This window comes from Chiloscyllium plagiosum, unplaced genomic scaffold (assembly GCF_037043375.1).
Source record: "Chiloscyllium plagiosum isolate Xiang-an unplaced genomic scaffold, Cpla_swu_hap1 HiC_scaffold_28, whole genome shotgun sequence".
Lineage (NCBI taxonomy): Eukaryota > Metazoa > Chordata > Chondrichthyes > Orectolobiformes > Hemiscylliidae > Chiloscyllium > Chiloscyllium plagiosum.
In genome coordinates this window covers 4,340,540-4,365,557 of record NW_028270166.1, presented here as the reverse complement: position 1 = coordinate 4,365,557, position 25,018 = coordinate 4,340,540, and the positions used below count along the sequence as shown (strand labels likewise).

General features: G+C 43.9%; 1 protein-coding gene across 1 annotated transcript; it reads right to left on the bottom strand.

Annotated features, from left to right (window-relative positions):
• Window positions 1-1,761: 1,761 nt before the first annotated feature.
• Window positions 1,762-22,276, bottom strand: babam1 (BRISC and BRCA1 A complex member 1). The gene is made up of 8 exons (XM_087975914.1): window positions 21,561-22,276; window positions 18,957-19,015; window positions 16,823-16,943; window positions 16,440-16,518; window positions 12,883-12,907; window positions 11,235-11,364; window positions 3,815-3,901; window positions 1,762-3,139 (listed from the first exon to the last, which is right to left on the bottom strand). The coding sequence occupies exons 1-8, from the start codon at window positions 22,236-22,238 to the stop codon at window positions 2,939-2,941; spliced, it is 1,380 nt and encodes a 459-aa protein (XP_087832040.1). The 5' UTR covers window positions 22,239-22,276; the 3' UTR covers window positions 1,762-2,938.
• Window positions 22,277-25,018: the final 2,742 nt, after the last annotated feature.

The window sequence follows — 25,018 nt, the reverse complement described above, 5'->3', positions numbered from 1 at the left end:
AGTCATCACAGTCTTACCAGACCACAAGGCTGCTCTTTCACGAGTGGGAGAGAGACACACAACTGGTGGTGGTTTAACCTGAGTCACCATGCCTCAGACAAGGGGAGAAGTTGAGAAGGAGAATACTTCATAATAATGTTAGCTGGTGCAGAAATTGAACTCACACTGTTGGTGTCACTCTGCATCACAAACTGGCCATGTAGCCAACTGACCCCCAATACACAAGACACGTTTGCAAACGTACTTTGAACTGCATATAGCACAATACAAACCTAATACAAGACAAATTCAGGTCAGCAAGAAATGAATCTTGGAGGGTTGAGAGACTTTGGACCTCTGCTTCAGATGGTGATGGAGGCAGGGTCATTGAATATTTTGTAGACCAGTGGATAGATGTGGTTAAGTTGGGCAATCAAGAGTTATTGAGGCTAGATGGGAATATGGAATTCAAAACACAATCAGATCAGCCACAATCTTATGAATAGCAGAGCAGGCTTGGGGCACCTCTGCTCCTATTTCACATGTTTGTGCTTAAGAAGCAATCGAGTTCTGCAGTGTAAAGGAATTTTAGGATCCTACTGAATAGCCTTTCTTCTCTGGTATTATCTGGTGATCTCTCTTCCTGGATCCAACATGAAAAATATCGCCAGTGCCACTCTCCTGAATGGCTCACTGTCTCTCCTTAATCAGCACTAGATACACTTCTCTAATGAAAGTACAACACTCCCAATCAACTATTCACTCTATAAACAGCATCATAGCCTTGTCACATTTCATCACTGCAACTTAAGCCAATGTTATATCACCTTCAATGAGGAGACAGTGACAAAGAAGTAATGGCACTGTCTGATTATTCAGAGGCCCAGACTAATCAAGGTCATGGATTCAAATACCATCATGGCAGCTAGTGTTACATTCAATTAATTAAGTCTGGAATATGAAATTTAGGAATGATGATCGTGAAATAATAATCAATTATTGTACAAATCTGTTGGTGCTATGTCCTTTAGGGAAGGAAATCTGCCATTATTACTTCATTCCACCTTTTTGTAACTCCAGATTCTCAGCAATGTGGTTCACGGTTAACTTCCCTCTGGAATGGCCAGAGTAAGCCATTCAGTTCAAGGATTAGATTAGATTAGATTACTTACAGTGTGGAAACAGGCCCTTCGGCCCAACAAGTCCACACCGCCCCGCCGAAGCGCAACCCACCCATACCCCTACATTTACCCCTTACCTAACACTACGGGCAATTTAGCATGGCCAATTCACCTGACCTGCACATCTTTGGACTGTGGGAGGAAACCGGAGCACCCGGAGGAAACCCACGCAGACACGGGGAGAACGTGCAAACTCCACACAGTCAGTCGCCTGAGATGGGTATTGAACCCGGGTCTCTGGCGCTGTGAGGCAGCAGTGCTAACCACTGTGCCACCGTGCCGCCCATAATTAGGGATGGGCAAGAAATGCTGACCTCTCCATCAATACCTATCTGACCTATAAATAAAAAAATCCTTCAGTTCTCGCTCCACCACCATCGCTGGCAGAGCCCAGCAGGAGGATCAGAGTGTCAGACCAACCATTCAGATTGTTTGTGGTGTTATACACCAGCAATCAGCAAGGCAAGTTAAAGTACTTGAAGTGAAATAAACACACAAGACAAAGGAATAGAAGAAGAAGGTTAGGAGGACACTCATATGACATGGAGCTGGATGGTCTATTTTTTTTAAAACATTTGTATAACATTGAAGATACAGAAAACACTTTCAGTAACTTTATTTCCTTGTTAAGAGCAAACAGAAATTAGCAATGAATGTTTTCCTTCAACACAATTGTGTGGTTTAAACCATTTGACATCTAATGAGTTTGTCAACACAGCAGCCATGACACACAGTACTGTCACAAACACATTGGAATGGCACATCGGCCAGTTTACATGCTTTAAGAGTGAGCCAGATGTTAGAGGCCCCCGTGGTCTTTGTCCAATAGTCCCATTAAATCTTGAACATCAATTGGAATCAGCAGACAAGATCCTGGTTGAATACCATGTCCTAACCTGACACAGTGAGGTTATGAGCTCAAATCTCTGGAGAAGATCCTGAAGGCAAAGCGTTCCATCATAATCTGTCTACAGGGAAGTGAAGATCCTCTTCATGCCACGGCTCAACCTCTTAATGTGACAGCAAAGAAAGCCCTTCAATGCACGAGTACCCAATGTGGCACTAAATGACATATCTAGCCAAAGCCAGAATTCACTGGAATTACAGGATCAGGCACCTATATAAAACTCGTTTACAGCCATTCAAGCACAGTCACTGTTTTCATGTGCAGAAATGTGGCAGCCACTTTGAGCACAACATTCCGTCAGCTATATGACAGGAGGCAGGATATCTGTATTTTTATTGATGCTGATTAAGGGATAAACATTGGACTAGAGACTGGTCTGCACTCTACTGCTCTTCTTCTACAGCATTATAGATAGAGGTCCATTACTGTGTAACCCTAGACAGAGCTGGGGTGAGGTGGCTGCATTCGTCGGGGAATAATCCAGATTACCAGTGTTGGAGTGCACTCATTTGTGAAAATCTGTCCCATTATGTTTTGATGCCAATTTACCAACGATACTCAGCAGCAGCACTGTTTCAACCATGCTGATCTCCAGTTTCATAGGAAAGTGTCATTAGTTCAACCCATAAAGTCAGAATAATCCACTTGGAACAGAAGGGACGAAACAGCTTCATGATAAAGTTGAATGTGCATTATTGACGATTCAACTGAAGGAACACTCAGATTTATTAAGGATCTGAGTTTCTCTGGAGTAAACACTTGCACGTCAACTGTAACCAAGACAGCGTAATCACCCTGACCCACACAGAAACTTTCCTAATGTACAAATAGAGAGAGAATCTTAGTTCACTTCCCTTGTCATGTTCCCCTGTCAAACAGTTGCTTCTACTTCTACTCCTTCCTCATCTTCAAGCAGGCTATAAACCGCATGCATTTGGACTGGCCTCTGCAGCGGGTGTGCGAGTAACTTGGCCATGCAGTTGTGCAGTTCCACAGCCTGTCCAGCGAGTGACACATCATACTTGTAGCTGGTCCCCTTTGTGTCCAGGTTATTGAAAAACAAACAAACTTCCTGTACAACAAAAAAAAATTCAAAAATTAAACGTGCATTCTTGCATCTCCAAAAAAATTAACTGCGATAACAGGAAATTGTATTGATGGCAATTATATTTTCTGCTTCACTATATATTTTCTTAGCATTAGGATAATTCTAAGAATTAGGATAATAAGCAAGTCAAAGTTTTATGGTCATGCATTCACACCCCACTCCAATGACATGGACTGACCCTTCCCAGGGCAGTACCATATTGCACTGTCAGGTGGGGATAAGACAGAAAACCAAGACTCCGCCTGCTCTTGCAGATGGATGGAAGAGATCCCATGGTACTACTAGCACAACAGCAAAAGAGCTCGCTCAAAATTTATGACCAATGTTTATGCCTTAGCTGAAAAAAAAACAAACAAGAGATTAACAGATCATTTATCCATTTACAGTTTGAGAAATTTTACTGGTTACAACTTGGCTACTGCGTTCATCTCCAATTGTGACTACAGTACTTCTTTGGTGGTGAAGGAATGTGGGACCTACTGACACTCTGAAGATGCTCATCCCTTAGGAGAATATTCATCCCTTAGGAGAACACGTGTATCAAATTGGTTAAAAACAACAGAAACCTAGTGAGCACAGGAGAAGAAAAGAAAAAAAAAACGTGAGATAGAGTACACAATATAATAAAACACACCCTACCTTACAGCTGGAGTCTTCTTCCATTTCCTCAGTGCCGTTGTGAATGTAAATTGTGTCAAAGAAAAAGTAAGGAGATTGCAGAATGTTCTGAGGAAAGAAATGAAGAAAATGCAAAGATTTTATTAAACATTGTGTAAAGTGTGAGAGTCACACTGACTAACAGTCTGACTCCTAATACAAATATTTTTCTTTACAGCAGAAACTAAATTCGCCGTTCACTGACCCAGTGAAACATCTCAGAATGTTTCACTAAAGGGACTGCAACTATTACAGATTTGTGACAGTAAAGGCAGCCCATTCCACCTACTGTATCTAGATTGGTTCTCTGAGCATTTTAACGCAATGCCAACCTCCTGCTTTTCCCCCACAACACTGCACACTGCTTCTATTTAAATAACTATCTATTGCTCCTCTTGAATGCTTCAACTGAACCGGCCTCTACCACATTTCTAGGCAGTGCATTCCATGCCTTTACTTAGAACATGAGACCATAAGATACAGGGGAAGAATTAGACCATTCAGCCAATCATGATTGCTCCATCTTTGATCATGGCTAATATGTTTCTCCAACTTCCTCCCGCTACTAATCAGGAAGCTATCTATCTCTGTCTTAAAGAGAGTGACTTGGTCTCTCCAGCCTTCTTTGGCAATGGTTTCTACAGCTTCATCATACTCAATTCCTCCACATCTCAGTTCTAAAAGGTCACCCCATCATTGATGCTGTGTCCTCGGGGTCCGAGTCTCTCCTACTCATGGAAACATCATCTTCACATCCACTCTATCCAGGCCCCTCAGTATTCTGTAGTTTCAATCAGATCCCCTCATCTTTCTAAATTCCATCAAGTATAGACTTGGGTCCTCAACTGTTCATCATATTACAAGCCCTTCAGGCCTGGGATCATTCCTGTGAACTGCCTCTGGATTTCTTCCACATCCAGCACATCCTTCCTTATATACATGGTCCAAAACTGCTCACAATATTCCAAGTGCCATCTGACCAGAGGCAGATTCAGCTTCAGCAGCATATCCCTGCTCTTGTAAGCTGCAACCTCTCCAAGTGAATACTAACATTGCATTTCCTTTCCTAATTGCTGACTGAACCTTCAGGTTAACCTTAACAGAATTCTGAACTAGGACTCTCTTAGACTTTCCAAAGCCTTTCACAATTTAGAAAATAGACTACGCTGCTATTCTTCCTACCAAAGTCCACACATTCTCACTTTTCCACATTGTGTTCCATCTGCCACTTCTTTTCCCACTCTCCAAGCCGATCCAAAATCCTTTTGCAGCCTCCCCATTTTCTCAACACTAGTTGTCCCTCCCACCTATCTTTGTGTCATCTGCAAACTTAACAACAATGCTCGCAGTTCCTTCGTTAATGTATAATGTGAATAGTTGTGGTCCCAATACTGACTCCTGCAGAACTTCACTAGTCACTGCTGCTATCTTGAAAAAAAGCCCTCTATCCACACTCTCTGACTCCTGCCAAAGTCATAAGTCACATGACATCAGGTTATTATCCAACAGGATTATTTGAAATCACCAGCTTTCAGAGCACTGCTCCTTCATCAGGTGAAGTGACTTCTGACTTTGTCCACCCCAGTCCAACACTGGCATCTCCACATCATTCTGCTAATGTCAGCCAATCCTCTATCCATGCCCCTAACAGCATGGACTGGTATCTTATTCAGCAGTCTTCTGTATGACACCTTGTCAAAGGTCTTCTGGAAATCTAAACAGATCATGTCCACTGGCTCTCCTTTATCTAACTTGCTCGTTACCTCAAAGAATTCTAACAGATTTATCAGGCATGGCCTCCCCTTGACAAAGCCCTGCTGACCCCACCCTATATTACCGTGTACTTCCAAGTATTCTGCAATCTCATCCTTAATAATACACTCTGAAAAAGGGTTCTCTCACCTCACATTTGCTTCTTTTGCAAATCACTTTAAAACTCTGCCCTGTGAACTCAATCTGTTTTTGGGTGGAACAGTTTCTCTCTATTTACTCTTTAGAGGCACCTGATGATTTTGAAAACTTTGATCAAATCCCCTCTTAACATTCTCTTTACAAGGAGAACAAGTCCCACTTCTTGAATCCTACCTCATGAAGTTGTTCATCCCTGCAACCATTCTCTAAAACTACTTCTGCACATTTTCAATGCATTCACAACCTTCACACAATGTATGCCCAGAACTGTACACAAAGTTTGTGAGAAGATTTGTAGCTTGGGTGCTCGTTGCTGTGGTTCTGTTCGCCGAGCTGGAAGTTTTTGTTGCAAACGTTTCGTCCCCTGTCTAGGTGACATCCTCAGTGCTTGGAAGCCTTCTGTGAAGCGCTTCTGTGGTGTTTCCTCCGGCATTTATAGTGGCCTGTCCCTGCCGCTTCCGGTTGTCAGTTTCAGCTGTCCGCTGTAGTGGCCGGTATATTGGGTCCAGGTCGATGTGTTTGTTGATGGAGTTTGAGGATGAGTGCCATGCTTCTAGGAATTCCCTGGCTGTTCTTTGTTTGGCTTGCTCTATAATGGTAGTGTTGTCTCAGTCAAATTCATGTTGCTTGTCGTCTGCGTGTGTGGCTACTAGGGATAGCTGGTCGTGTCATTTAGTGGCTAGTTGATGTTCGTGGATGCGGATCATTAGCTGTCTTCCTGTTTGTCCTATATAGTGTTTTGTGCAGTCCTTGCATGGGATTTTGTACACCACATTAGTTTTGCTCATGCTGGGTATCGGGTCCTTCGTTCTGGTGAGTTGTTGTCTGAGTGTGGCTGTTGGTTTGCGTGCTGTTATAAGTCCTAGTGGTCGCAGTAGTCTGGCTGTCATTTCAGAGATGTTCTTGATGTCCTTTGGGTTGCGGCATGTCCTCGTTCCATTGTCTTTCCCTTAGGCATCTGTTGATGAAATTGCGAGGATATCTGTTTTTGGCGAATACCTTGTATAGGTGTTCCTCTTCCTCTTTTTGCAGTTCTGGTGTGCTGCAGTGTGTTGTGGCCCTTTTGAATAGTGTCTTGATGCAACTTCGTTTGTGTGTATTGGGGTGGTTGCTTTCATAGTTCAGGACTTGGTCTGTGTGTGTGGCTTTCCTGTGTACCTTAGTGGTGAATTCTCCGTTTGGTGTTCTCTGTACCCTCACGTCTAGGAATGGGAGTTGGTTGTCCTTTTCTTCCTCTCTCGTGAATCGGATTCCTGTGAGTGTGGAGTTGATGATCCGGTGTGTTTTCTCTATTTCCATGTTTTTAATGATTACAAAGGTATCATCAACGTATCTGACCCAGAGTGTGGGTTGAATTTGTGGTAAGACTGTTTGTTCTAACCTTTGCATTACTGCTTCTGCTATGAGTCCCGAGATCGGTAAGCCCATGGGTGTTCCGTTGATTTGTTCGTATATCTGGTTGTTGAATGTGAAGTGTGTTGTAAGGCACAAGTCCAGTAGTTTAAGTATGCCGTCTTTGTTGATGGGTTCAACGTCCTGTTGTCTGTTCAGCAGGTTGGCTATTGTTTCTCTGGCTAGGGCTTTGTCAATAGAGGTGAACAGTGCCGTTACGTCGAATGAGACCATGGTTTCTTCCTTGTCTATGTGTATATTTCTGATGATGTCCAAGAATTCCTGTGTTGATTGCATAGAGTGTCTGGATCCGCTGATCAGGTGTTTCAGTTTCTGCTGTAGTTCTTTAGCCAGTTTGTGTGATGGTGTCCCTGGTAGTGATACTATGGGTCTGAGTGGGATGTCTGGTTTGTGCACTTTAGGTAGTCCATAGAATCTGGGGGTGGTGTTGCTTTCAGGTTTCAGTCTTTGTAGGTCAGACCTGGTTATCTGTCCGTTTTTTTGTAGGTTCCTCAGTGTGTTGTTTATCCTATTGGTGAGCTGTGGGGTGGGGTCAAACTCCCTCTTTTGGTAGGTGTTGGTATCTGCAAGTAGTTGTTGTGCTTTTTGGATGTGCCACTACAGCGGACAGCTGAAACTGACAACCGGAAGCGGCAGGGACAGGCCACTATAAATGCCGGAGGAAACACCACAGAAGTGCTTCACAGGAGGCTCCCAAGCACTGAGGATGTCACCTAGACAGGGGACGAAACGTTTGCAACAAAAACTTCCAGCTCAGCGAACAGAACCACAACACTGTACACAAAACTCCAGCTGAGGTCTAACCAGTGTCTGATATAAATTCATCATAACTTCCTGGTTGTGTCTACCATATCCCTAATTACCTGATGAAGGAGCAGCGCTCCGAAAGCCTGTGATTTCAAATATACCTGGTGTGATGAGATTTCTGACTTTGCCCCTATTTACTATGTTTTGCTAAGAACTCTCTCTACCACTCTGGGCCCTTTAAGTTAACTACATATTTACCCAAAACTCTTTGCTTCTGCAGAATCTTTTAAAAACATTCTGGAGCCCATTTACAAATCAATTTGTTCGCATGTCAACACAATGCAGAACAATGGAAAGATGCCGTTCGTAAGTACAGGAAATGTTCACGCGTTGGGTTTTTCAAATTTAAAGCAGTATATAGGTTGGTCTTTGTAAGTGCAAACATTTGTAAGTCAGACATTCGTAAACCAGGGATTCCCTTGTAGTGTCTCTCCATACTCCTTGGACCCCACTGCACTGACATCTATCTGCCTACTCCACCAACCTGCCAATGTCCGTTTGAAGTTCTGATGTGGAGGAGCCAGTGTTGGATTGGTAGGGACAAAGTTAAAAATCACACAATACTAGGTTCTCACCCAACAGGTTTATTTGGAAGCACTAGCTTTCGGGGCGCTGCTCCTTCATCAGGTAGCTGTGATAAAGCTAGACAGCTCCCTGACAAAGGAGCAGTGCTCCAAAAGCTACTGCTTCCAAATAAACCTGTTGGATTATAACCTGTTATCGTTTGATTTTTAACTTTTGAAGTTCTACACTGCTGTCCTCAGAGTTTCCAATTCCCCCAGGATCTGTGTTATCCACAAACCTTGGAACTGTCCCCTGCACAGCAAGATGCGAATTATAGAACATAGAACACACTGACAAATATATAACAGCAAAGGCAAGTGTTTCAATACTGACACCTGGGGAGAAGGAATAAGAAGATAACAAGAAAGGAACAAAAATTTACAAGAATGTTGTTGGAAACAAATACTGAGACTTATGAAACCAAGGAAAAGAAATGAGGTTGAGCTACAAGTTAGCTATAATCTAACTGAATGATAATGCAAAGTCAAGGGGCTAAATTGGATCTTATTCTAATCAACTGTAGATTCAGTCTCTTGGGAAGTTTTTGAAAGGTTGGTGAATATAGGGTAACATTGTTTTACATCATGGCACAGAAACAGGCCATTTGGCCCCACCAGTCCATGCTGGTGTTTATGCTCCTCTCAGACCTACTTGCATCTTTCCTCATCTCAATCCATCATCATAAATTGATGGGAAAGTAGACAGGAGGTTATCCAAGATAACAAAGAAATCTTGATCAATTGGATCAATGAGCAGAGGAGTGGCAGATGGAGTTGAATTTGGGTAAATGCGAGATATTGCATTTTGGTAAAACAACCAAGGGCAAGACTTATACAATTAACGATAGGGCCCTGAGTAATGTTGTAGAACAGAGACACCAGGGGTTCAGGTACATAATTGCCTAAAATTTGCATCATTGTGCATAGGGTGGTTTAGAAGGTGTTTTGCACGCTTGTCTTCATTGCTCAGACTTTGAGTATAGGAGTTGGGATGTTATGTTGAGGTCGTGGAGGATGTTGGTAATGCCTCTTTTGAAATACTGGATACAATTCTAGTCAACCTGTTACAGGAAGGGAATTATTAAATTGGAGAAGGTCCAAAAATGATTTATCAGGGTGTCGCCAGGAATGGGACGTTTGAGTTATAAAGATAGGTTGGATCTTTTTCGCTGGAGGTTGACGGGTGACCTTATAGAGATTCATAATATCATGAACAGCATGGATAGGGTGAAAGCAAAGGTTTTTTGCATGGGTTGGGGAGTTCAAAACTAGAGGGCATAGTTTAAAGGTGAGAGGAGAAAAATTTAAAGGGAACCGGACAGGCAACATTTTCATGTAGAGGATGGTTTGTATGTGGAATCAACTGCCAGAGGAAGCGGTGGATGCACATACAGTTACAGCATTTAAAAGCTATTTGGACAGGTACATGAATGGGAAAGGTTTAGAGAGATAATGGCCAAATGGTACTAGTTTAGTTTGGGAAACTTGGCTGGCATGGGCTAGTTGGTTTGAAGAGTCTGGTTCCATGCTGCATGACTGTGTGACTTTATTCCCTGCTTCCTCATGGACTTGTCCAACTTCTCCATACCCCATAAATATATTAATACAAATACTACCCTGTGGTAGTAAGTTCCACATTCTCATCACTCTTTAGATAAAGAACTTTCTTCTGAATTCGCTATTAGATTTCTTAGGGACTACCTACAGAGGAACCTAGATTATCCAGCAAGATCACAATGTGCCGGTGCTCAGCTAAACTATGTTATCCAGCATTTGATTATCTGGAATTCGATTAACCAAACAAAATTCTCCCCACCTGTGTCCTTCGGATAATCAAGGTTCCTCTGTATATGGACAGCCTTGAGTTCTGCTCTTTTTGTAAAAGACAACATTTCCCTTACTTCCAATCCATCAAATCCTTCTATCATTCTATAAACCTCAATTAGGTCACCTTTCAAAGTTCTTTTCAGTTCAAGAGATGAGACATCCAGCATATTAATTCTTTCCTAATACATAACCTCACACATTTCTGCTATCATCCTTGTAAATCTTCTCTACACGTTCTCTAGTGCATCTGTATTATTTTGCATATCAGTACTGCATGCTGTATACAAGTGTGGGCTAAACAAGGCTGAATTTCAGTTTAGCATAATTCCTTTATTTCAATTCTATTCCTCTCAGAATAAAATGCTTAGACTTTTTAAAACAGTCTTGCTATGTTCTTTTAATGATTTCTGTATTTATTCCAAGGTCCCTTGGTTCCTCTAACTGACTTTCCCACCCTATTTCTAAGACCCAACTGATCTGTCTTGGATCCAATTAAGGATGGAGCATCCAGTGCCTTCTGCAAACTGGAGCAGAGAATTCCTGATTCACAGCCCTCTGTGTGAAGTCCTAAGTGGTTAACCAAGGAAATCCCAAAGCACTTCACAGCTAATGAGGTACATTTGAAATGCACAAACGAAGGGAAAGGTGACAACCATACCTATGCATACAGCAGGATTGTACAAATACATAGGATCATCGTCCAGATAACTAATGTTTCCCTTTTGAACTCTTTCAGGAAGCTTGGTCATGAGTGAAGCTGCAGAAAGTGGGTGCCCCTGTCCCAACATCATTCAGCTAAATTTTGGCTGTGACTGGGGTGTGAACAGAGACGTGAACAAAACAAGGTTCAAGCAGGAACAGAAAACTGTTTTGTTACTCACATTGAGTCGCTCAATGGAAATAGACTGCAGGTGGCAGGGTGTTCGAACGTAGACCAGGATCATCCGTATTATGTACGGTGGTGGGATAGTCTGAATATTTTCCGTTACTGGCAACTCAATCTTCTGCTGTCTACAGGATTAGATTTTTAAAAAAAGATTTGATCAAAGTAATAAACTCAAAGTAGATAATGTCCTGTGTGAGAGTGAGAGAGAGTGTAGATCTCAAAACAACAGTGTCGAAGCTCTACCAATGGTCTCAATTTGGCCTATTCCTCAAGTTGGGTGAACATTGGGAAATTAAGCTGTTTGGCTGTGATTCCCTCTCCAACTCCCACACAACAATGTCAAATAACACGTAGACTTCTCAATCTAAATGTGGCCCTAGCAAAGGCAGGCAATCATTGCTGAAACATCATTCTCCAGTATCTGCTGTACTAGACACTCTCTATTGGGTTTTGTTAAGACTGGTAACCTGCTTCCACTACTTTCCTCATACATCATATTCAGCCATTGCTCAATGGGTAGCACTCTCCAGTTTCCAAAGGTAGAAGTTAGCGTCTCACATCTAGAGGATAGAATCTTGTCTAATACCCAGTATAATAGCAGGGGAGTGCTGCACTGTCAAAGAAGTTGTCTTTCAGATGATTATTAAACAAATGTCTTGTCTAACACTGCTTCCCTAATGTCATTGTGGGTGTACCTATATCAAATGGACAGTAGCGGTTCAAGAAGGCAACTCACCCCACTTTTACAAGGCCATTGAGAGATGGGAAACAAATGCTGGCCCAGTCAGCAACGCCCACATCTCACAAGTGAATAATAAAAGGATGGATGTAAAAGATAAAACCAAAAACCTGCGCAAGTTGGAAATCAGAAACAAAAACAAATTGTTGGAGAACCTCAGCAGGTTTGGCAGTATCTGTGGAGAGAAAACAGAGTTAACATTTCTGGTCCAGTAACCCTTTATTAGCATTTGTTCCCCATCCCTAAATGCCTTCAAACTGATTGGTTTGCTCAGCTACCTGTTTATGTAGGCCAGACCAGGCAAGGACATTGCCTCCCTTAAAGGACATTAGTGAATGAAACAGGTTGTTACAATAATCACTGATAGTTTCATGGTCACCTTTACACTTATTAAACTAGATTTGTTAAGTGAATTCAAATTTCACCAGCTGACAGTGGGATTTGAATGCATATCCTTAGGACCCTTTCTAGATAACCAGCTCAATAACATGACCACAAAACCATCATCACTCCATCATTATTATACCGCTGTTCCTAAGCAATTGCTCTCCACAACTTGCAGTTATTTCTCTTCCATTACAACACTCATTTGACGTTCTGAACAGTGCAACAGAAATGCAAGCCTGTCTCTCATATGGTCTCTGGGGGAAGACCCCTTCTCCAGTCACCAAATTGCAGCATCCTAATCTGAAGTCAGCCTGAACCAGATTCAATTCCACACTGATCAATAAGCTCCAAGGTCAGCTAATGTTTATCTTTTTAAATAATGAGAGAGACCAGAACAAAACTAAAAGATCAGCAGAAACGTAAACCAATACAGGAACCTCCACTGAGCCACTGGAGTCAAAACTGATTGACCATTCCATACTGAGCTAAACAACACGTAGTAATCACAAACACTCACATGAGGTTAAATAGTCCATCCAGATCTGAAAATACGCTTTAAGGAAAACAACAAAGAATTATATATCATCAAAACAGAAACCGACCATTCAGTCCAAAAGATTCATCTTCCACATTTTACAATGTTAGACCTATCCCCACCAGTACTGTACCCCAGTGTTATACAGTGACAGACCTGGCCCCACCAGTACTGTACCCCAGTGTTATATAGTGACAGACCTGTCCCCACCTGTACTGTACCCCAGTGTTATATAGTGACAGACCTGGCCCCACCTGTACTGTACCCCAGTGTTATATAGTGACAGACCTGGCCCCACCTGTACTGTACCCCAGTGTTATATAGTGACAGACATGTCCCCACCAGTACTGCACCCCAGTGTTATACAGTGACAGACCTATCCCCACCAGTACTGTACTCCAGTGTTATACAGGGACAGACCTGTCCCCACCAGTACTGTACCCCAGTGTTATACAGTGACAGACCTGTCCCCACCAGTACTGCACCCCAGTGTTATACAGTGACAGACCTATCCCCACCAGTACTGTACTCCAGTGTTATACAGGGACAGACCTGTCCCCACCAGTACTGTACCCCAGTGTTATATAGTGACAGACCTGTCCCCACCTGTACTGTACCCCAGTGTTATATAGTGACAGACCTGGCCCCACCTGTACTGTACCCCAGTGTTATATAGTGACAGACCTGGCCCCACCTGTACTGTACCCCAGTGTTATATAGTGACAGACATGTCCCCACCAGTACTGCACCCCAGTGTTATACAGTGACAGACCTATCCCCACCAGTACTGTACTCCAGTGTTATACAGGGACAGACCTGTCCCCACCAGTACTGTACCCCAGTGTTATACAGTGACAGACCTGTCCCCACCAGTACTGCACCCCAGTGTTATACAGTGACAGACCTATCCCCACCAGTACTGTACTCCAGTGTTATACAGGGACAGACCTGTCCCCACCAGTACTGTACCCCAGTGTTATACAGTGACAGACCTGTCCCCACCAGTACTGTACCCCAGTGTTATACAGTGACAGACCCGTCTCCACCAATACTGAACTCCAGTGTTATACAGTGACAGACCTGTCCCCACCAGTACTGTACCCCAGTGTTATATAGTGACAGACCTGTCCCCACCAGTAGTGCACCCCAGTGTTATACACAGACAGACCTGCCCCCACCAGTACTGTACCCCAGTGTTATACAGTGACAGACCTATCCCCACCAGTACTGTACTCCAGTGTTATACAGGGACAGACCTGACCCCACCAGTACTGTACCCCAGTGTTATACAGTGACAGACCTGTCCCCACCAGTACTGTACCCCAGTGTTATACAGTGACAGTCTTGTCCCCACCAGTACTGTACCCCAGTGTTATACAGTGACAGACCTGTCCCCACCAGTACTGTACCCCAGTGTTATACAGTGACAGTCTTGTCCCCACCAGTACTGTACCCCAGTGTTATACAGTGACAGACCTGTCCCCACCAGTACTGTACCCCAGTATTATAGTGACAGTCCTGTCCCCACCAGTACTGTACCCGTGTTATACAGTGACAGACCTGTCCCCACCAGTACTGTACCCCAGTGTTATACAGTGACAGACCCGTCTCCACCAATACTGTACCCCAGTGTTATACAGTGACAGACCTGTCCCCACCAGTACTGTACCCCAGTGTTATATAGTGACAGACCTGTCCCCACCAGTAGTCCACCCCAGTGTTATACACAGACAGACCTGCCCCCACCAGTACTGTACCCCAGTGTTATACAGTGACAGACCTATCCCCACCAGTACTGTACTCCAGTGTTATACAGGGACAGACCTGTCCCCACCAGTACTGTACCCCAGTGTTATACAGTGACAGACCTGTCCCCACCAGTACTGTACCCCAGTGTTATACAGTGACAGACCCGTCTCCACCAATACTGTACCCCAGTGTTATACAGTGACAGACCTGTCCCCACCAGTACTGCACCCCAGTGTTATACAGTGACAGACTTGTCCCCACCAGTACTGTACCCCAGTGTTATACAGTGACAGACCTGTCCCCACCAGTACTGTACCCCAGTGTTATACACAGACAGACCTGCCCCCACCAGTACTGTACCCCAGTGTTATACAGGGACAGACCTGTCCCCACCAGTAATGTACCCCAGTGTTATACAGTGACAGACCTGTCCCCACCAGTACTGTACCCCAGTGTTATACAACACAGATCTGTCCCCACCAGTACTGTACCCCAGTGTTATACAGTGACAGACCTGTCTCCACCAGTACTGTACCCCAGTGTTATACAGTGACAGACCTGTCCCCACCAGTAGTGCACCCCAGTGTTATACAGTGACAGACCTGTCCCCACCAGTACTGTACCCCAGTGTTATACAGTGACAGACCCGTCTCCACCAATACTGTACCCCAGTGTTATACAGTGACAGACCTGTCCCCACCAGTACTGTGCCCCAGTGTTATACAGTGACAGTCTTGTCCCCACCAGTACTGTACCCCAGTGTTATACAGTGACAGACCTGTCCCCACCAGTACTGTACCCCAGTATTATAGTGACAGTCCTGTCCCCACCAGTACTGTACCCGTGTTATACAGTGACAGACCTGTCCCCACCAGTACTGTACTACAGTACTATACAGTGACAGACCTGCCCCCACCAGTACTGTACCCCAGTGTTATAGAGTAACTGACCTGTCCCCACCAGTACTGTACCCCAGTGTGAAACAGTGACAGACCTGTCCCCACCAGTACTGTACCCCAGTATAATAGTGACAGACCTGTCCCCACCAGTACTGTAGCCCAGTATTTTACAGGGACAGACCTGTCCCCCCCATTACTGTACCCCAGTGTTATACAGTGACAGACCTGTCCCCACCAGTACTGTACCCCAGTGTTATACAGGGACAGACCTGTCGCCACCAGTACTGTACCCCAGTATTATACAGTGACAGACCTGCCCGCACCAGTACTGTACCCCAGTGTTATACAGTGACAGACCTGTCCCCACCAGTACTGTACCCCAGTGCTATACAGGGACAGACCTGTCCCCACCAGTACTGTACCCCAGTGTTATACAGGGACAGACCTGTCCCCACCAGTACTGTACCCCAGTGCTATACAGGGACAGACCTGTCCCCACCAGTACTGTACCCCAGTGTTATAGTGACAGACCTGTCCCCACCAGTACTGTACCCCAGTGTTATAGTGACACACCTGTAACCAAAGGTAATGAATCTGAGTGATTGGAAATTGCAAATGTTCTCTTCAGACTGAAGCCAGGTTCAGAAGGCCAGAAACTATATCCATGTTAATGGAGATTATTTTTATGATATAAAACTTTGCTATCTCTTTGCGCTTTAGTGAGTTCCTGATAATAATAAGGCAAATAGCATCCTGGAGCGGGGGATTCTGAAGCAGTGTGCCCTCCAGTCTACTCATTAAATGGATATATAATTGGATAGAGTTTGAATTAAATAGCCTGCAGTATTTTACTCCATCTCGGGAGTTTTGGGATCTGTGACAAAAGGATACTGAAGGACTCACAGACATTTGTATCCAGGTCGTACAGGCAGCTACAAACTTCCCGAGGGTCCGAAGTGAATCCCGACAACTAAAAAGTGAGAGAGGGCGATGAGTAAGGAGGAAAATACTGAATGTTTCTAATGTATACGACATAGATACTGCATTGTAACACGATCCTGAGCCATTTCTGTGCATTTTGTTTCATTCTTGAGCCTTCCAATGGCCTGATCTTAGCAATACACAAACAGGGGGAGACAGACCGAGAATTGCGCTCTGAGCAATAAGGTGAATTTAAATGTTGACCGTACCACGGTGACTACATTCGGGATTTGTACAATTGTGCAAGCTCTCTCTGATCCCTCCCCTAATTTACAGCGGTACATCGTTCTTACCCAGGTCACCTCGTCATTAACCACCACGAGAGCAAACTCATGACGTTTGTCAATCTTGTGCTTTGTCCGGACAAACATTTCGATCATTTTCTGGGCGATGTTTAATGCATTTGTTTTTGAACTGAATAGACAAAAAATAAATTAAACCAAATCAAATCCAATCTAATCCAATGCTCCCAATCTTAAATCACAGTCAGCCCAATAACACCTCCACAGACGAATAACCTCACTATGCCAAGGGCACAATAAACCTAACCAGTGCTGTAGAATGTTTCAATAGGAGGCCAATCTGTCCATCATAACAGCTCTTTTAAGAGCTACTCATGTGCTTCTCTTTCTGCCCATTTTTCCCTACTGAGTACCCATCCAATGCAGCGTTGTAAATTACTACTGAATCAGCTTCTGTCTCTCACTTATCAGCCGGAACCTGAGTGTAGTCAGGGTCTTGCTGTGTGTGGTAAATTGTTTCAATATCAGAGAGATTCAGGGTGGTGCTGGATGCAACATCACCATGTCTGATCTTTTGATAGAGGCAAGAGAAGGTCATTGACAATGCAGCTGAAAATTGGTGAATCTACAGCAATCTTCAAGCATCTCAACCACTCATGCAGCAATGCACTGGATCCAAGATGATTGGTCTCCAACAAGCACCACCTACCACCCCAGCCAGTACATAGGTTGCTGTGATGTCTATTGATCATGCAGCTCTTTGATCATGTTTGAGCCAAGGCTATGAGCTCATTCCTGAAGAAGGGCTTATGCCCGAAACGTCGATTCTCCTGATCCTTGGATGCTGCCTGACCTGCTGCGCTTTTCCAGCAACACATTTTCAGTATGAGATCCTGACTGCCAACAATCAGTTTTGGATCTAGCAGGTTGTTAGTGACTGTTGCTCTGCCAATAATTGAAAGGAGCAGTAGTTTGTCGATTGTATTTGTCTTGCTTCTTGAAGACAATAAACTGGGCATTTGTTTAAAACTTTATTAGATACAAGACAGCGTTGTAGCTGCACTGGAACACCTTGTCTAAAGCTACAGCTAGTTTGAGTACATAACCCTTCAGTATTACAGCCAGGTTATTTCCAGAGCCCAGAACCTGGATGCACTCAGTATATTCAGCTGTTTCTTGCTATTCTGTGGCGTGGTACAAATTGGCTAACGACTGGCATCTGTCGTGTTGGGGTCTCAAGAATAAAACCGAAAAACTTTATATCCAGAGACTTGAAGTCAGATCCAGCACAGAACAGCAGTTCCATATTAAATTGCTTTCTCCAGATTAGATTCCATACAGTGTGGAAACAGGCCCTTCGGCCCAACAAGTCCACACCTACCCTAATCATAGCTCCGCTCTTTAGCCAGTTCTGCAGTAAAACACTGTCGAAACTACCTTCCCCTGTGGCAGCACACTCACCCCACAGCCCAATTCAACTGTTGTCAAACCTAAGTCTTCACTGATTAGGTTGGGATCAAACTCTACAGCCCAGAAACCACTGGACACAGACATACCATCAAGTTTGTCCAATTATTGCCAACAAAGTGGAACTTGCTATCTCAGGGAATAATAATGAAGATACATTTAAGGAGCAGCTAGACAAACCTATGAGGGAGAAGGGAATATAGGATGGGGGGGGGATTTAGATGATGAAAGATGGCAGAAGGCTCAAATGGAGCATAAACATCAGCACAAACTGGTTGGGCAGAATGGCCTGACTTTGTGTCGCATATCCAATGCAATCTGACGACAATCTTTCATTCCCAGTTCACATGGGACAAACCAATCAAATAATGAACATTGATTCCCAAAATCACATTTCACAATGCGACTTATAAAAGATCCTCAGTACAAGGCAGTTATACTCCACATGAACTTCCAACTGTCCAAATCTAAAATATCTTTCTCTTCCTTTCCCAATTTCCCCTTAGGATATTAATACAATTCACCTTAACTGCTCTCTGCGGTTCTTCTACATTCTCACTGCTTTCTAGGAAAGAAGTTGTATTTCCAATTGTTTTAGTTTTATGAGCTGCAGTTTTGCTTGCCACAATTTACCCATCAAACACTACTATACTGTTAAAGAACTTTTTTCCAGCTTGTCCACTAGTTGGCTTCAAATATTCACAGCAAGCAGACTAACCCATTCATCGAATCCAGCTTCTGCAGTGACATCTCTTCTGAAAGGTCCAAACAGATGATCTGTAAAGAGAATGGAAGAGAGCTTGAGGTGTGTCGCTTCCTTTTCATGCAATAAACAAATAAATGACACACAAATCAACCAGAGTAACCCAAACAAATCACCCATCTAGTAATCCCTGAACAAGTGATGAGACAGGAGACTAAAAGTAGACAATAGGAGCAGCAGTAGGCCATTTAACCCCTCAAGCCTGCCTTCCCATTCAATATAATCATGGCTCCTTGACCCCTTTAGCCACAAGAGGTATATCTACCCACATCTTGAAAACACAATGTTTTGGCATCAACCACGTTCTCTGTAAGAGACTTCTGCTGGCTCACTACTCTCAGGATGAAGAAATTTTTCTTCATGTTAGTCCTAAAAGGTTTATCCTTATCCTATGACCTTTGATTCTGGGCTTCCTCACCATCGTGAACATCCTTCCTGCATACTGCACATAATATTTATTTTCTTTGACATTTAGAATACTGAGAAGAATGTTAGAAATATTCTTAAGAAGTGTAAAACAGAGTCAACATTTCAGAACTTAAGAACTAGGAGCAGGAGAAGGCCGTTCAGCCCCACAAACCTGCTTCACCATTCAATACAATTGTGGCTGATCTCATCTCAGCCTCAACTCCACTTTCCTGCCCACTCACCATAACCCTCTTCAACCAGTCACTAATTAAATATTTGTCTATTTCCTCCCTCAAATTATTCAGTGTCCCAGCATTGACCAAACTGTGGGGGAGGGAATTTCATAGATTCACCATCTTCGAGAAAAGTAATTCCTCTTCATCTCTGTTTTACATCTGTTCTAACCTTCCAGCCTCTGAATTTGCATCAGACGTTTTCATTGACCTGAAATATCATTTTATGTTTCTCTCCATACATGCTGCCTGACCTGGTAGGTATTTCTAGCATTTGCTGCTTCCATTCCAAATTTTCAGCACTCTCAGTATTTTGCTTTTGCCACTTTTTTGTTTGTTTTATTCTTTAATGCAATGTTATTGCCCATCCCTAACTGCTCTTAAATTGTCCAGTAAAATGATAACACCACTATACCACCACCAACTGACAAAATTTTTAAAGTCTTCACAGATTGGAGACTGGGAGGATGTGCCCCTCTGAATGGAGAGTCCAGAATTAGTGGTCACAGAATAAGAGTTCAGACAAATTAACACCAAGATGAGGAGAAATTATGAATCTTTGGAATTCCCTAATCAATACAGTTATGGATTCTCTGTTGTTGAGCATCCTAAACACGGAGATTGATCAATTTTGGGGATGAAAAAAATTAGGGGTATGGGATAACATGGGGGGGGAATTGATTAGAAGATTAGAGTCCCTACAGCATGGAAACAGGCCCTTCGGCCCAACAAGTCCACACCGACCCTCCGAAGAGTAACCCACCCAGACCCATTTCCCTCTCACTAACGCACCTAACCTATGGGCAATTTAGCATGGCCAATTCACCTGACCTGCACATCTTTGGACTGTGGGAAGAAACCGGAGCACCCGGAGGAAACCCACACAGACACAGGGAGAATGTGCAAACTCCACACAGCCAAATTGTGCAAACTCCACACAGGCAGTCACCCAAGGCTGGATTCGATCTTGGGACCCTGGTGCTGTGAGGCAGCAGTGCTAACCACTGAACCACCATGCCACCTCAGATCAGTTATGATCTTATTGATTGGAGCAGACATAAAGTCCTGAATGGTTTATGACTTCTATCTTGCAGCTGCTACACTGCTCAACTTGCTCTCTCCAAACAGAATACCCATTAGAGAAACAGAAGAATTTTAGACTATGTTGTAATTCATGGTTTGGGTGCTGCTAGTGATTCCACATCTCGAACTAAGTCAGGAAAAAAAGGTATAACTCAACAGTTCCAGTCAGGATCCAGTACATAGCTACCAATTAATGTCTGTGCTATACTGATTGCCAGTTATTCTTGCCTTTTTCCCCAGGTGATCTATTTCTTTCATCTCTCCTATAAAGTAGTGTGTGCCTTCAGATTACTCTTGCTGCACACAACTAGAACACATGAATTTTCAGACAGAATAATCCATTCAGTTCAATTCTCTTCTAAAAAATGCCTAAATTTCACAATCCACCTAAATCATTCAAGTGATTGTGACCTCATCTCTCAACTACTTCAGATAAATAAGGCAACACTTTAAAATCTTATAATACACATCTCTGATGCTGAAGTTCCTTTGGTCAGCAATAGACCGCATTTCATAGGACATAGGATCATTTTTAACATTTACAATGTCTTAGCGAGTTTTGGGAAGATTTGTAGCTCAGGTTGAGGTTCTGGACATAGGTGTGACACCACAGAAAATGACAGCACTAACCGAAAGAAAGCCAAACATATAAATAGAAAGCAGGAAACATCAGCAGTGCTTCGTCCAGAGGCTCACTGAAGATGTTACCTAGTATGGTGACAGAACATCTGAAATTGAACCTTGCAGCTCAGAGAGCAAACTTACATCCATTTACAATGTCTGCTACTTTTAGTGAATTAAAAAGCCCCTGAAATACAACCCCAACAGAACTCACCACTTTCTCTGGGCAGTTAACTTTTGGAGTCTTGATCTGAGTCTCAGACAGGGCCTGGCTCTGGAATTGTGTTGGCAGCTGGAGTTGAGATTGAAATTGGGGTTGACTTTGGGATTGGGGCAGGAATGAAGGCTGCCCTGTAGTCGCCGACTGGTTTTGAAACTGGGGCTGGCTTTGAGACTGGGGCAAGGTCTGGGTCTTGGACAGGAATTGGGTTTGAGATTGGGATTGGGGCAGGGACTGGGTTTGGTTTTGGGGTTGGCCTTGACCTTGATATTGGGATTGATTTGGGGTTTGGGTTTGGGGTTGGGGCTGAGGTTGAGGTTGAGGTTGAGGTTGAGGTTGTGGTTGGATTTGGGGTTGGGTTTGGGTTTGATTTTGGGGTTGGGGTTGGAATGGGGGCAGGCTGTGACCCTGGGCTTCCTGCTCCTGAGGCCTCCTGCGGCTGCTCCTGGTCCTACCCCCAGTCCCTGGGCTCTCAGTCCCGGCTTCTCCATCCCCTTCCCTACTGCCGCCGCCGGCCTGCGCCCCTTGCCCGGGCGGATCCTGCCTGTCCTCCGCGCCTTCGGGGTTGGAGCGAGTGCTGGGTCGATGCTCCATTGGGCCCGAAGCCTCGGACTCAGGTTCGGGTTCAGAGCCAGCAGGAGCCTCCCTCCCATCTTCAGCGGCCGCCGCCATCTTCGCAACCGTCCACAAACCGGAAACGCCGGGCGAGGGAAGGGGTGGAGTCAGACACGCCATGTCTTCTGGGAGTTGGAGTTCCAATCGCGTCTACTCCTTCTTCCGTGGCTCGTAACGGACTACAATCCCAATGTGCAACGGGGCGCCGGCCCTGGCCGCAGGGCCTTCTGGCGGTTTGTGTAGTTCTTCCACCCTTTCGCCCAATTGCAGCCAATGGGGATTAAACTACATCTCCCAGACGACACTTTGGGAGGCCTTCTGCCTCTTACCAAGTCTATTTAATTATTGATCCCTGCAAAACTAATTTCCTTTTAATGCACATTATTAATTCCTGCATAAAATACGAATAAATGTTAGAAAATAAGATACTGCTCCATTATTTCCACTTTAATTGAAGATGAAAGTGGACTTATTGTTTCTCAAGCTGTGCAATTGTTAATAGGGAACAGGGAGGTTGATCAATTCTGTTTGTAAAAACAATGACTGCAGATGCTGGAAACCAGATTCTGGATTAGTGGTGCTGGAAGAGCACAGCAGTTCAGGCAGCATCGAGGAGCTTCAGCAAAATCGACGTTTCGGGCAAAAGCTCTTCATCAGGATTAAAAGGTCTTCTTCAAGGTCAGCATCCTTGGAAGAAGAAGTTCTCCTCCTCTCAGAAGGGCTTTTGCCCGAAATGTTGATTTTCCTACTCCTCGGATGCTGCCTGACCTGCTATGCTTTTCCAGCACCACACTCTCAACTCTAATCTTCAGTCTGCAGTCCTCACATTCACCTAAGAAATTTGGAATAACCAGCGATTCCATCATCACGTGAATAAATAAAAAAAAGGAACAGATGTATGCCATTCTGCCCCTCTCGCCTGCTGCGCTATTCAATCGGATTGTGGTTGCTCCCACGTTCCTCATGTCCATTTTCCTGCGGTATCCCAATGATCCTTGATTCCCCTACTGATCAAGAATCTATCTAGCTGAAAATGTGTTGCTGGAAAAGCGCAGCAGGTCAGGCAGCATCCAAGGAGCTGGAAAATCGACGTTTTGGGCATGAGCCCTTCTTCAGGAATCTATCTAACTCAGCCTTAAATATACACAAGGAATATAAACATCACCATTCCTCCACTATCACTGGATTAAAATCTCAAAACTCCCCACCTAATAGCACTGTGGGTATTGCCATGCAACATGGACTAAACTGGTTCATAAAGACAGCTCATCAAGGGCACTTAGCAAGAGGCAATAAATTGTTCCATCATTAGCATCCTTGTCTTCAGTTGCCTGGATCCTAAGTTCTGAAAGTGGCTTCAAAAACCTCTATTACCCTTCTCTCTCCCTCTCCTTTAAAATGCTCCTTAAAACCTACCTCTTTGACCAAACTTTGAACGAATACCTCCTGACATGGCTTGTGTTAAATTCTAGGCAAAAGTCTTGATTAGAGTGGCGCAGGAATTGAAGGGCTTTTGTCCGAAATGTCGATTTTCCTGCTCCTCAGATGCTGCCTAGCCTGCTGTGCTTTTCTAGCGCCATTCTAATCTAGACACTTGTGCTAAATTCTGTCTGGTAATGGCACTGTGAAGCACCTCAGGACTTTAGCACCTTAAAAAGTGCTGTATAAATACAAATGGTTGTAGAACATGAGGCGTTTACATTGTTCACCAGTCAATTAAATAGTGCATGTCATTTCAGCTACAGACTTCCACCTCCTTTCTAGAAAGAAAGAATAGTCATTTCATCCAGAACTCGTTGCTGCAAAAAGAGACATACTGTTGAAGTTTTTCCTTTTGTACTCATCAGGACAGATGCAAAAATGCCCAATTCCAATTTATTTGGCAATGACAAAAGAGGCTGACTGTTAGTCAAGTTTACACAGATTGGTCAAGGCATCGCCATGGAAATGCATCAGGGAATTAGGCCCCTTATGCTTTAATTTCCAAAATATACAATAGCTGGCGATGTATAAAATTATGAATGGATTATGACACTCTGGAGGCAGGAAGCATGTTTCTGCTGATGGGTGAGTCCAGGACCAAAGGACACAGTTTAAAAATAAGGGGTAGGCCATTTAGAACAGAGTTGAGGAGAAACATCTTCATCCAGCGGAGTGGTGGGTGTATGGAATGCTCTGCCCCAGAAGGCAGTGGAGGCCAAGACTCTGGATACCTTCAAGAAAGAGATGGCTAGAGCTCTTAAGGATAGTGGAATCAAGGGTTATGGGGATAAGGATACTGATTGAGGATGATCAGCTATGATCATAATGAATGGTGGTGCTGGCTCGAAGGGCTGAATGGCCTACTCCTGGACCTATTGTCTATTGTTTCTATTTCCTGATTAGGGTAGGTCCTTCTATATGACTATATGTAACTTCTACCAAGTCAGGAAAACCTTGTGAGCCTGACTGATCATCCCAAAGTGATTCGTAGCGAACCCTCAGGATTATTCAGTAAATGCTGTGAAATTGTGGAATCACAGGAATGATCATTGGAGTGCTGAGAGGTAATTCCCACTGAGAAAGGCTGAATGGGTTAGAGCCTTTATTTCGAGGAGAGAGCTGAAGGGTTAACCTGCTAGAGGCTTTTAAAATTCAGCACAATATTTTTAGCAAAAATGTTTCTGCTTGTGGTGGAGACCAGAACAAGACATCAGTAATGTACAAATAAATCATCAAGGAATTCTTCAGAAAATTCTTTATGCAGAGAGTGTTTAGAATGTGGGACTCTCTCCCCCACAGGAAGCAACTCATTGGTTAGATCACGTTTGGCATACTGTGTTCAATTCTGGTCTCCC

Bases quoted from the DNA above. Each gene is read 5' to 3' on its own strand.
- babam1 (XM_087975914.1), bottom strand. From the start codon at position 22,238: ATGGCGGCGGCCGCTGAAGATGGGAGGGAGGCTCCTGCTGGCTCTGAA. The intron at 16,944-18,956 runs GTTAGTCTGCTT...TTGTCTATTCAG, and splicing joins AAGCTGGATTCGATGAATGG to TTCAAAAACAAATGCATTAA. The intron at 3,902-11,234 runs GTGAGTAACAAA...TTCTTTCCTCAG, and splicing joins TTTCCATTGAGCGACTCAAT to AACATTCTGCAATCTCCTTA.